Genomic DNA, 13464 nt, shown 5'->3' with positions numbered 1-13464 from the left:
CATCCTGGGCTAAGATTTTTTTGTTTGCTTGCTTGTTGTTCTGAAACGGGATCACACGTGGCCCCGGCTGGCTCCACTCTCATTATGTGGCTGATTCTCCTGCCTCCACCTCCAAAATGCTGGAATTAAGGTGTATGCCACCATGCCTGGCTTATGCAGTACTACAGATCAAACCCAGCCACCACCTGAATCATTGCTAGGCAAACACTGTACCAACTGAGCCATGTCCCCAGCCTCAAAGTGTGTGATGTGGGGGGGGGGGGGGGCAGGGGAGGAGGAATCAGTACTGGGGATGGGTTTGGGCCCAAATGCTGAGCTAGAGCCCTAATCCCCTGGCTTAATCTTTAAAAACAAAGACTTAATGGATGGAAGTTTCTTTTACATATAACAAGCCCCATTAGAAGAAAGAAAATTGAGTTACTTACAACTCATCAGGTCGGTAAGGCGGAGGACTTTCAAGAGGCCTCACAGACATGGCTGATCTCACTGGTCACCTGATCTTTATGATGAGCAAGACTTCAGACTCCCAAGATAAGCAAACCTAAGCAACAAAAGTAGGCCGATGGAATTACTGCTGAGACCAGAGGAGTTTACACCACCAAGAAACGTACAGAATCCAGCCTCCAAGCGCCCGCTCACCCCACGTTAATTCTCTGTCCACTGCCACTTCCACGTGGCAGACCTTCAATTCCGCAGGCACAAAAAAATCGCATTTCTCCTGGTGCCACTCTTGCATTCTGCATGGCCCTGGCACACAAGCATCTTTAAACTTAAAATTCTGAGCTACAATAATGACCACCTCACATCACTTTACAATATAGAAGGGAAAAAAATTAAATAGTCACTACTAAGAACAAAGGCAAACAAAGAAAAAAGAAACATGTAGGGTTAACATGAGATCTTGTCTCAAAAAGATAAAGGAAAAGGGAAGAGAGAAGGAAGAATTTATTTCACAAAATTATTATTATTCTGGATCAGCAAGCTGGCACAGTGGGTAAGGGTGTCTGCCACGAAGTCTGACGACTAAATTCAAACCCTGGAATAACATACTACAAAGAGAGAACCAACTTCTGCAGGTTCTCTCACCTTCACACGTGTGCCGTGGCAAGCACACATGCACACACAGCCTAAGTTTAAATTTTTTTAAAAAAGTAATGATTTACTTTTTTGTTGTTGTTGCTTTTGGTTTTTTGGTTTTTCTGTGTGATCCAGACTGTCCAGAAACTCACTCTGTAGATCAGCCTGGCCTTGAACTCACAGAGGTCCACCTGCTTCTGGTTCCTGAGTGCTGGAACTAAAGGCATGTGCCACCAGGCCTGGCTCAATGATTTATTTTCTCTTATTTTTGTGCAGTGGAGTTTTACCTCTGTGAGGGTGTTGGATCCCCTGGAACTGGAGTTATAGACAGTTGTGAGCTGCCATGTGGGTGCTGGAAATTGAACCAAGGTCCTGTGGAAGAGCAGTCAGTGCTCTTAACCACTGAGCCAGCTATCTCTCCAGCCCCTTAAATTTCTAAAACAAATAATATAATTTTGCTGGTGGTGCATGCCTTTAACCCAGCATTTGGGAGGCAGAGACAGGTGGATCTCTGTGAGTTCGAGGCCAGCCTGGTCTACAGAAAGAGTTCCAGGACAGTTTCCAAAGCTATAAATAGAAACCCTGTCTCAAAAACAAAGTGATAATAATTTCAATGCCAGGTACAGTAGTATATATCAGAAACCCCAGCTACTCGGGAATCTGGGGCAAAAGGATCTCAAGTGACCAACCTAGCCAATACAGTAAGACCCTTAACAAAAATAAAACAAATAAGCAAACAAAGCCAAAGACTGTCGCTCCTCAATGGAGGATTTGCTAGGACTATAGCTCCGTAGCGGAGAATTTGCCTAGAATGTCCAGGGTCCTAGATTTGATCCCCAACACTGAAAGGAAGGTAACTTCCTATTACCTTTAATGCTCATGTAGGATGAGTGTGCACATGACGGTGCAGCACCTGTTAGTGCCCCAGAATTACCTGAAGCACAACTTAAAAGTGTGCCCGTATTAAAAGTGATAATATCCAGGTGGTGGCATCACACACCTTTAACCCCATCACTGGGAAGCAGAGACATTGGCTCTCTGCTAGTTCAAGGTCAGCGCAGTCTACAAAGGAGCCCCTGACAGCCAGAACTGTTACAGATAGAAACCCTGTCTCAAAAAAAAAAAAAAGGTGGTTGCAAGATATAGGCACAGATGGTGTAATTTCGAGCTATCCCATTCTCTTATCACCTTCTCTAAGTCTCCAAAAATATCATTTTTACAAAACAAGAAAACACATATTAAAGAGTCCTTCCAGAGGAGAAAAAGTAGAGCAGTTGTGTTCTAGAATTCCTTAAAGCAGAGTGTCTGCACACCTGAAAGGCGATTTCACTCAATCAACGCACATTTATTTACCAAGGTCCTAACTAACTATACAGCAGAGCCTGTGGAAGTACGAGACACACACAGAACAGGAACGTCTCCAGGCTGAACTATGTGACCAAGAGTGATGCCAGGCAGTGGTGGTACATGCCTTTAAACCAAGCACTTGGGAGGCAGAGGCAGGCGAATCTCTGTGAGTTGGAGGCCAGCCTGGTCTACAAGAGCTAGTTCCAGGACAGGCTCCAAAGCTAGAGAGAAACCCTGTCTCAAAAAAACAAAAAAAAATGGGGGCTGGAGAGATGGCTCAGTGGTTAAGAGCATTGCCTGCTCTTCCAAAGGTCCTGAGTTCAATTCCCAGCAACCACATGGTGGCTCACAACCATCTGTAAAGAGGTCTGGAGCCCTCTTCTGGCCTTCAGGCATACAGACAGAATATTGTATACATAATAAATAAATAAATAAATAAAAAAAAACAAAAAAAAAAAAAAAAAAAAAGGTGATGAAGACCATCAGCTGGGAAGAAGGATGCGCATCCAGGCTGGTGAGGTGTTGACATGGGGGTGGGGCTGCATAGAAACATTGTTAATCTGTTAAAATAAGATGATACTGAGAGGACAAAGTGCATGGAGAGTCTCTTCCTCACTCATAAACGAGTTATGATCCTCAGCAATGGATGTATGAGGACGGGTAGGAAAGGGCATCCGGGAACAGCCGCCACCACACCCTGGAATTGTGAAGCTTGGGCTGAGGAGCTGGGAGAAGAAGGAGAAAAGCCACACTGGGTACCTACCCACATTCCAGGCACTTAGCACAAAATTCCAATTCAGACTCAAAAGCACCCTGGTTACCCATTTTTACAAACACAGAAAGGATGAGAAAGACATGGGGAGCAATGTGCCCAAAGCCATAAAGAAGTCAATGAGTCACTAACATGTCACCTGACCCACAGCCCCTACCCTTTCCACGCAGATTTTCAGTCCATTTCATTTGGAATACGCTAGTTTCCCCGGAACGGACAAGTGGTGTTAATGTTCATGAAGCAGTGAATCTAGGCACGACCTGCCATGGCACCCAAGAGATCTTGGTGAGACTCAAAAGCTGAAGTTTATCCTAGAAAATCCAGTGCCAGAAAAGCCAAGAAAGAGCCTATGAGATGGCTCAGCAGGTAAAGGGATTGCCACCGGCGATGAGGACCTGAGTTCAATCCCCAGGACCTGCATGGTGGACGGAGAGAAACAACACCTGCATACTGTCCTCTGCCCACACGTGTGTGCAGAAGACGAAGGAAGGAAGGAGCAAGCAAACAAATGAACTTCAGTTTTACAGTTTTCTTTTTTTCTTTTTTGTTTTTGTTTGGGGGGGGCTGGTTTTGTTTTTGCTTTTTTGAGACAGGGTTTCTCTGTAGCTTTGGTGCCTGTCCTAGAACTAGCTCTGGTAGACTAGGCTGGCCTCGAACTCACAGAGATCTACCTGCCTCTGCCTCCCGAGTGCTAGGATTAAAGGCGTGCATCAGCACCACCCAGCTCAGTTTCCAGCACTTCCTGTCCCTCGGGTAGGGTATATGGAAGCAACACTAAGTTCTTTCCAGGCAACACTAGTAATTGATTAGTAAGGAAGAGAACTTTAGATCCACTAGGTAAACTCCATGTAAAGAGTTTTTTTGCATGTTGTTCACTGATTAAAACAGCATCTGGCACATGGTAGATGTGCAAATATTTGCTCAACATTTACATGGATCAGAAGGACCATGGGTACTTCTGTCCCATGTGCTTTCAGGCTGAAGGGGACGAGAAAATATCAGAACTTGACAGAGTATTGCCTTCAAATAACAGTCAAGAAGGATCTATGACCTGAGTATATTGAAGCAAAATTTGTTTTCCATTTTCAAGTAAAGTCTGTACAACTGTCCATTGCTCCATCAGGAGGAGTAAGTCAATTTAAACTTTTTAAATGTGTCGTGTAAGCTACATAGATAGTAACTCTCTTCCACGCCACTCAATAGTCAGTTCCAAATCTCGGGATAAAACTCTCTGAACATCAGACAAAATCTCCAAGATGAAAATCCAGGTAATACCAACATGGCAGCAGCACAGGAAAGACGACTTCTTCACTTCACTGTTTTAAAGAAGAATGGTTTGCGGGTAAACAAGAGGCAAGAGTCCAGGAAGTAACTACAGTGCCTCCGCCAGTCATTTGTTTCTTTAAAACCACTCTGCCAATGCACAACAAACATCTAAATCCTGTGTGTGCAGCCCTGTAACTAGCCCACGGTCCACTTCTTCATCTCATGCTGAAATACATATATGAGCAATTCAAGCCCATTTGGACTTCCTAAATGATGTTTGGAAAAAGAACATTAAGGAAAACTTCAAACATTAATAAATGTAAGACTGATGCTGATAGTGACAAATACTGACCTCAGAGGAAACTTAGTGATTCCTCTTCTAAGTGATCTTCTAAGTGATCTAAGTGACCTACAACTCAGTCACTCAAGACTACTCCCAAAGCCAGGCATGGTGGCTAGCCTATGAAATCTCAGCATTTGGGAGGCTGAGGCATGAGTTCAAGGTCTGTCTGGGCTATAAGTTGAGTACAACTTGGCTTTAGCATGAGATTCTGTCTCAAAAGACAATACAAGAACCAGGCAGTGGTGGAGCACACCTTTAGTCCCAGCACTTGGGAGGCAGAGAGGCAGGTGGATCTCTGTGAGTTCGAGGCCAGCCTGGTCTACAGAGCTAGTTCCAGGACAGTTAAGGCTGTTACACAGAAAAACCCTGTCTCAAAACACACACATACACACACACACACACACACACACACACAAAGGCAATACAGGGGCTAGAGAGATGGCTCAGCAATTTAAAGTGCTTACTGCTCTAGCAGAAGAACTGGGTTTGGTTTCCACATCAGGCAGCAAGTGCCAGTAACTCTAGTTCCAGGGACCCAACACTCCCTGGCTTCTTCAGATACCAGCATACGTGTGGTGCCCATAAACATATCCTGGCACACACACCTACATGTTAATACATCTTTTCTTTCTTAAAATTCAACAGATGAGCCAGGAATGGTTGGTGACATGCACCTTTAGTCTCAGCACAGGAGGCAGAGGCAGGAGGATATCTATGAGTTTAAGGCTAGCCTGGTCTACAGAGCAAGCTTCAGGGCAGCTAAGGTTACATAGTAAGACCCTGTCTTAAAAAAAAAAAAAAGAGGAGGAGGAGGAGATTGACAACGACTACCCCGAATTCCAGGCTCTGTATCAATTTTTAAAAACTAAATTAACCTAGTCTCGAAACCCCTCCAACAAAAAGCTAAATTAATTCCAATTCAAGCTTTAGTTGTCAGAAATTCAAACAAGATCCCTTTCTAAGTGTTATTTCCTAGAGGTTGGAGTTTGGCTGTCATGTTTCCTCCAACAGCAAGGATTTCTAAACTGAAACAATTTGAGAAAGCGGATTGTAGACAGCTCTTGCTACACCTTGGTTTCTGCTCTGAAGAAAGTTACCAGGCAAGAGCACAGAGAAAGAATCCAGGGAATCTGGAGTACAAACTTGTAGGATTGGGCAGAGACCCAGGGAGCTAAATAACAACATCTAATTAGCACAAAGAATGGAGCATTTATGTTCACCTGGAGTGAGGTCTCCAGTGGTAACCGCAGACAAGGTTATCCAGATTTGCAGCTGACCAAACACTGGAAAGAATAACTAAGAACCCTAGGGCGAGGAATCCATCGAGAGTGAGCAAGGTCTCTCTGCAAGATCAAAATGAGTTTGAAGACACGAACTAGTTCTTCCATCAGCCTCATTCATTAGCTCATCAGCTCCTGACCTTGACTGGGGTAAATAAAGCAGAAATAAGAAGCAGATGCATTCATACTCCTTGGTTCCCTGAAAGGTGAGTAAGGTAAGCGCTCGGGCACTCAGGTGTTTGGGGACATAAATAAGTCACTTAGATGTGAACACTCGGGGCTGCAGCTGTAGCTCAGTGAGGTCACTCACAAGGTCCCAAGTTCAATACCCAGCACCAAAAAAATACAGCAAACCTGCTGCTAAAGCCCAGAGATTTTGCCACTGACTGCTTCCCTGAAAACTGACAGCCTGAGGTTGGTAGAGGAGACGGAAAAATAAAAATAAAAAACTTAATTCACAAAAATCTATATGAGGGGCTGGAGAGATGGCTCAGAGGTTAAGAGCATTGCCTGTTCTTCCAAAGGTCCTGAGTTCAATTCCCAGCAACCACATGGTGGCTCACAACCATCTGTAATGGGGTCTGGTGCCCTCTTCTGACCTGCAGACATACACACAGACATAATATTGTATACATAATAAATAAATAAATATTTTTAAAAAATCTATATGAGAATACAGAAGAAAGGGGATCAGACTTGGTCTCTGTTCAATCTTAGAGGCACATACCCCACCCCAGCAAAAAGAACATTTCCTTCGCTAAGAATTTTAGCAAAGGCTGTCCAAATCTTAGAGAGCACTCAGAAACAGTGTTAGTGTCTAGGAATGCTGTAAGGGAACCAACAGGAGCTGGGGCTGGAGCTCGGTGGCCTTGGATTCCAGCCCTAACCCCGAAAATGAAAAGAAACAAAACCTGAATCTGTACATCAGGTTCCACCCTGGGTACAGATCCAGGACAGCGACTATAACAATTCAGGATCTTAAAACAAAAGAAAACAAACAAACACGTCTTAAGAAAATAGCTGGAAAACAGGAAACGCTTGTCCTGTAGAACTTGACCTGGAGAATGAGATGATTTTAATGTCCTTTTAGACTACTCTAAAAGACCTGAAACATTTTAAGAGCTGTCTTTGTAGTCCTAGAAATGGTTTGAAACAAAAACAAAACACCCAAAACCGCAGGATCGGATTTCATCTCAATGTTGGGAAGTTTCCCCTAGTGGGAAGTGGCCCTGACTCCACCCCCTCCAGGAATAACAAATAACTATTTCAGTTCCTGCCCATAGGCAGGAGTTACTTAGTATTACTTTAGAGATGCCACTTCAAGGTCCCTAAATCAGTGACAAACACAACCAGCAGCTAAAGAGCAAGGCACAGTTAGTTTGTGCCACACAGAGGGGAAAAGGGAGTGGAAAGGCCTTGGCCTAAGGGCCCCACTGGTTTCTTTCATCACCAGAGCATGAAGACCAGCAGGGCTAGAAGACCACAGCTATGTTAGCTAATGGAGGACAGACAAATCCTTACAGAACATGTTACACAGAAAACCAGCATTCCCAGCTAATGCTTTTATGTATATGTGTATGTACACATATGTGTGCACGTACTGTTTTTTAAGCTAAGTGTGGTGGTGTATGATTTTAATCACAGCACTTGGGAGGCAGAGGCAGGTGGATCTCTGTGAATTGGAGATCAGTCTGGTCTGCAGAGGGAGTTCAGGACAGCCAGAGCTACCTAGCAGAGAGATTTTGTCCCAAAAACAGACCACAACAACAAAATCTAAAGTAATATATAAAGAATCTCTCTCTAACGTTAAAAAAAAAAAATTACTTGTTGCTCTTTTTGTTTTTTTGTTTTTTTTTTTAATTTATTTATTATGTATACAATATTCTGTGTGCGTGTATGCCTGCAGGCCAGAAGAGTGCACCAGACCTCACTACAGATGGTTGTGAGCCACCACGTGGTTGCTGGGAATTGAACTCAGGACCTTTGAAAGAGCAAGCAATGCTCTTAACCGCTGAGCCATCTCTCCAGCCCTGTTTTTGTTTTTAGAGACAGGGTTTCTCTGTAGCTCAAGTCTGTGCTGGAACCCTGGAACTCTTTTTTTTTTTTTTTCCGAGACAGGGTTTCTCTGTGGTTTTGGAGCTTGTCCTGGAACTAGCTCTTGTAGACCAGGCTGGTCTCGAACTCACAGAGATCCACCTGCCTCTGCCTCCCAAGTGCTGGGATTAAAGGCGTGCGCCACCACCGCCCGGCTACTTTTTTTTTTTTTTTATTGAAAAAATTTCCGCCTCCTCCCTGCCTCCCATTTCCCTCCCCCTCCCCCACTCTGGAACTCTTATAGACCAGGCTGGCCTCGAACTCAGAGAGATCCACTCCCAAGTACTGGAATTAAAGGTGTCCGCCACCACTAACCAGCTTAAAAAATCACTTGTTGCTCTTACAGAAGATCAGGGTTCGATTCCCAGAACCCACATAGCGATACACAACCATCTGCAACCCTGCTTTCAGGCAAACATGTGCATACACATATATGCATGTAGACAAAAACAGTCATACATATAAAGAAAAAAAGAACTTAAAAAATCTCTCTATAGCCGGGCGGTGGTGGCGCACGCCTTTAATCCCAGCACTTGGGAGGCAGAGGCAGGCGGATCTCTGCGAGTTCGAGACCAGCCTGGTCTACAAGAGCTAGTTCCAGGACAGGCTCCAAAGCTACAGAGAAACCCTGTCTCGAAAAACCAAAAAAAAAAAAATCTCTATATATAATTAAGGACTCCAATTAGGATCTTCCCCCTGCTGAGGCTTGAACCTAGGACATTATACATTCTAATCAAGCAGTCTAACATTGAATTGGATCTTCAACTCCAAAGAATATTTTTAAGTCTTTTTTAATTACATTAATTTACACTCATGTCTCATGGCATGCGAGGTCAAAGGACAACTTTTGGCAGTCTATTCCCTCCATAGATCAAACTGAAGTCATAGGCTTGCTGGCAAGTGCCTTTACCCACTGAGCCCAAAGAGGATTTGTAAAGATTTATTTTTTATTATTTTTAGTTATGTGTATGTATGTGTGTTTAGGCATATGTATCTGAATGCAGGTGCCCACAGAGGCCAGCAGCTAGATCCCCCAGGAGCTGGAGACAGTTGTGAGCCATCTCACGTGGTTCCTAGGAAGTGAACTTGGGTCCTCTGGAAGAGTAGAATATATTATTAACCACTGAGCGAGCCATCTCTCCAGCCCCAAAACTTACTTTTTTTTTCTTTTTGAGATACGATCTCGTTATGTAGCACTGGCTGTCCTAGAACTCACAAGAGCTCCACCTGCCTCTGTCTCCCAAGTTCTGTGACACTATGCTCCACCCCCTGAGAGGATCTTGATGTTGCCAGTCAAGTTCCCTAGTTCAGCTCACAGCTCAAAGGTAGCTTCAGGGATGCTCTCCAGACCACTCAGTAATTTTCCTCCATCCCTGACCTCAGGCCTGACCTCTCCTCCCCATCACCTTCCCTAGTCCCTTTGCTGGTCCTGAGCACAAAGGGATGGCCCATCAATATTTGGATAATAAAGCCAATGCTCCATTTTAGTGAGCTGGAATTTCAGCCCGGCAGTGAATCTCTTTTTTTTTTAAATATTTATTTATTTATTTTAATATTTATTTATTTATTATGTACACAATATTCTGTTTGTGTGTATGTCTGCAGGCCAGAAAAGGGCACCAGACCTCATTACAGATGGTTGTGAGCCACCATGTGGTTGCTGGGAATTGAACTCAGGACCTTTGGAAGAGCAGGCAATGCTCCTAACCGCTGAGCCATCTCTCCAGCCCCCGGCAGTGAATCTCTTGAACTACATGAACTAACAGTAAATATATCAAATCGAGGTCAGGTAAAAGTCCGTGCTTACACTCTGAGATGGGGGTGGGGGACAAACACACAACAATATAGGCTCAACTTGTGAGCTTGTTAGAAAGGAAGAATGAGCCGGGCGGTGGTGGCGCACGCCTTTAATCCCAGCACTTGGGAGGCAGAGGCAGGCGGATCTCTGTGAGTTCAAGACCAGCCTGGTCTACAAGAGCTAGTTCCAGGACAGGCTCCAAAACCACAGAGAAACCCTGTCTCGAAAAAAAAAAAAAAAAAAAAGGAAGAATGAAAGGCCCCATCCCAAACTACAAGTCACAAGTACTTCAGAGAGAAAAAAAAAACAACAACCCTAGGAGCTACATACAAAAGCCAAGAAGACTATAACTAACACAAGCTTCCTTGAGAGTTGGGACATAGCTGAGCTATACTGCTAGCAGAGCCCTAAACTGTATTCCCCAAAGTGCAAAATTATTCTCAATATCCAGTGACACACCAAAATCTCCAGGTGTACAAACAGGCTGAATTGAAAGGTGCCTCCTCGGCTCGCTATAGTAGGCATTTTCTCTGGAATTCTCTAGGATTAACTAGTCCTTATGGCTTGGCTTAAGTTTTCTGTATTCTGTAAATTTTTGAGGCATTTTGTTTTGTTTTGGTTTGGGGTTTTCTGTTGCTGCTTGTTTGTTTGTTTTCGTGCTGAGATTCCAAGCCTGGAACAATGTCCCACCCCAAACTCTTACGAGAAAGGTCTAGAAGGATCTGCTTTAACAAAGAACCTTATACAGAGAGGTGCTGCCTGGAAGTCGCCAGAAGGTAGAGTGCTCCCCCCCCCCCCCCCAGCCCAAAGTTAGCTCGCTGACCTGGCCATCCCATCACCTAACAAAGGAAGCACTAACAAATAGATAAATCCAAAGAAGAAAAGAGAAAAACACCACCAGTGGAAATTTAAGGAACTACTGTTACACATAGGGACGTGTAGCTGAACAGCCCACCAGCAACAGAAGGCTTCACCAGAAAGCACCGCACTGGGAACCATTTCTCTTTTCCCGGGATCTCCATAACACACCTGTTGTGCCAGAGAGCCACACACTACTAACCTGCCTGGAAAGCTGCCTCCTTCCCGCCCCAGGTAATTCCCCTGGTGGCACTTTGCCCGGTGAGCCCGGGGCAGACCGAAGGATACTGCCACTCCTGCTGGGGTTCAGTCGCTCCACCTAGGACGAAAGGGGCTCAGAGCTGTTCCGGCGCCAAGATGCAGAGGCCATTTTGGTCCCCACCCACTTGTCCCTGCAGACTTCCTCCAACGCTGGCCACTCGCTGCTGTACTCGCGGGGCCGGCTTTGCCCGGGATATCTGCAAAGTGGATAGCCTAGGCAAGCTGCGGGAACCCCGCGACCGTGCGTGCGTCCCACAGCGGCTCTACGCTCGCGAGCAGCCGGGCCAGTGCAGGGCGGCCGAGCAGGATCTGCCCCGGGGCAGATCCGCAGCTCGCGGTCACGGATGAGAATGTCCTGTGTGAGCAGCTTCCCTCGAAATCCAGCATCACTCGAAAAGAACTCCGACAGCTCAAATCAATAAGGGCGCACGCACCGCCCCCTGTTTCAAACAACCAAGTAATACACGCCGAGACTCTGAGGACACTGCAGAAGACCCCTGGCCTCCCCTTTCCCTAGGATGAATTACCCAAAGGGGCAGAAACCAGGAGGGCCACGGGGATCTAGGTCGTCCTGCATCACCTCTCTCCAGCCCTAACTGGGGACCCCGAGAAGCCCACAGTTCTCTATCGCCCTAGCTGAGCGTGGGTTCGGCCCACGAGGCGCCCGCCTCTGTAATTGCAGAAAGTTGCCCAGGTATTTATGGTGTAGAGGGTTTCGCTCGCAGCTTCGAGAGACAGAGACAGAGAGGAGAGAGAGAGAGAGAGAGAGAGAGAGAGAGAGAGAGAGAGAGAGAGAGAGAGAGACCCTAACTCCTCCCTCGCTATGTCCAAGAATCCGCGCTTCTCCGGTTCCCGGGAACCCCAAGTCCAGGGCGAAACTGCCACCGAAACTAACTCCGCGCGCCCTCCCCGCGCCTCCCAGACGCCGCGCTGTCGCCCTTAGGGAGGGGACCCCCGGTGCCGCACCTGCCTCGCACCCACTCGCCAAGGCCCAGGCCACCTGGGCCGCGGAAACCCCGAGCGTTCACCTGGCGGGTGCACCTGCCGCCGCCCGCAGTGACAGCCAAAGGCTCGCTCTGAGCCCGGAGCTCGGTCCTTCCCCCACTCCCCCGCCCCCGGGCATGCGCACCAATTTCAGGCCGAGCCTGCCCGGGCTGTGCGCTCAGGGACCCACCTGCTGCGCCCCGGGCCGACTGCTCGGCGGTGTGCTGGCCAGATCTCCTTGAACTCCACCGCCCCTCCGTCGCCTGAGGAAGGAGGGAGCGGGAGGTGGGCACGAGCGACAAGGTGTGGCGTGGCCGGCCTCCTCCCTCTGTGACCCATTCACCTGAAACTCCGATGGGAGAGGGAGGGAGCGGCGGAGGAGGCGGGAGGACGAAGTCGGGCTCACCCTCCCCAGCAAGCGGAGTTAAAGGAACAGCGACGCTTTGGCTGGAGGGGGCTGGGGTTCAGGGAGGGGAGGGGCTCAGGATCGTGGTGGCAAAGGGTGGGTGATCCCGGACCACCTTGGGAGTGCTCGGAGGTCGGTTTGCTTTAGGGACTCTGCGGAGTGCTGGTTCCGGGAGAGGGCTGCCGGGAGCCGTTTTGCTCTGTAAGAGAGGGTCCCTGGGTGCCTGGAGCGCTGATAAGGAAGGAGAGAGAGAGTCTTCTCACTTCACTATCCTGTTTCCAGGTTTTAATTTAATGTTTGTTGGAAAGCAGTATCCTATTGCTTCTTCCAACGAAAGATTGGGAACATTTTCAGAAGGGCTAATTTCTAGCCCCTTCGTAATCAGTGGATTCGGGAAACTGGTTCAAATGGAGGGGACTACTGTAGGTGTGCCGGTTCTGCACGCAGAGTCACCAGGTCAAAGGGCCCCCTGCCCACGCGCGCACTGAATGTAGTTACCATGTGATCGAGTCTACAGGACCAGAGTTTATCCCAGGTGCTTGAACTGGCTTTTTGGAGCTCATTCCCTTATGGGGGGTGGGGGAGAGATGGGAGAATGCCTTACTCAACCTTAACGCAAAGGGTTGGGACTTGGTCGGGTCTCAACTCCGGGAGCCGCCAGCTTTGTTGATTCCCGGTGGGAGGCCTTACCCTCTCCGAGAAGAGGTTGGAGGGAGGGAGGGAGGAGCGGGAGGAGGGAAGGGAGGGGTAACTGTGGTCCGTGTGTGAAAAGAATAAAAGGTAAATAAAAAAAATAATAAAGAACACGAAAGGGGCAAAAGGGATTTTTAAACCCTCGCAGTATTCTTTTTTGGCTCCAAAACAAAACCTTTCTGACTGCTAGGAGCTTTTTTTTTTTTTTAACTCATACACGCTGCCCGTAAACGATGCAGAGTTGTATGTGTGCGCGTGTGTGTTCTGTTTCTTATTAATTGTCCA

General features: G+C 46.9%; 1 protein-coding gene across 1 annotated transcript in view; it reads right to left on the bottom strand.

The window, feature by feature from the left end:
* The window catches only part of Ocln (occludin), a 44847-nt gene extending 32422 nt beyond the window's left edge, over window positions 1-12425 (bottom strand). The window contains exons 1-2 of the mRNA XM_041663780.1: window positions 12271-12425; window positions 426-541 (exon numbers count right to left, since the gene is read on the bottom strand). Of these exons, the coding sequence (XP_041519714.1) occupies window positions 426-475 (50 nt within the window). The 5' untranslated portion in view covers window positions 476-541; window positions 12271-12425. The remainder of the gene's footprint in view (window positions 1-425; window positions 542-12270) is intronic.
* Window positions 12426-13464: the final 1039 nt, after the last annotated feature.

Source organism: Microtus oregoni, unplaced genomic scaffold, assembly GCF_018167655.1.
Source record: "Microtus oregoni isolate MIOR12 unplaced genomic scaffold, Mior012 000014F_ref0000157, whole genome shotgun sequence".
In the NCBI taxonomy this organism is placed as follows: Eukaryota; Metazoa; Chordata; class Mammalia; order Rodentia; family Cricetidae; genus Microtus; species Microtus oregoni.
This window is presented reverse-complemented; position numbering and strand designations above follow the sequence as displayed.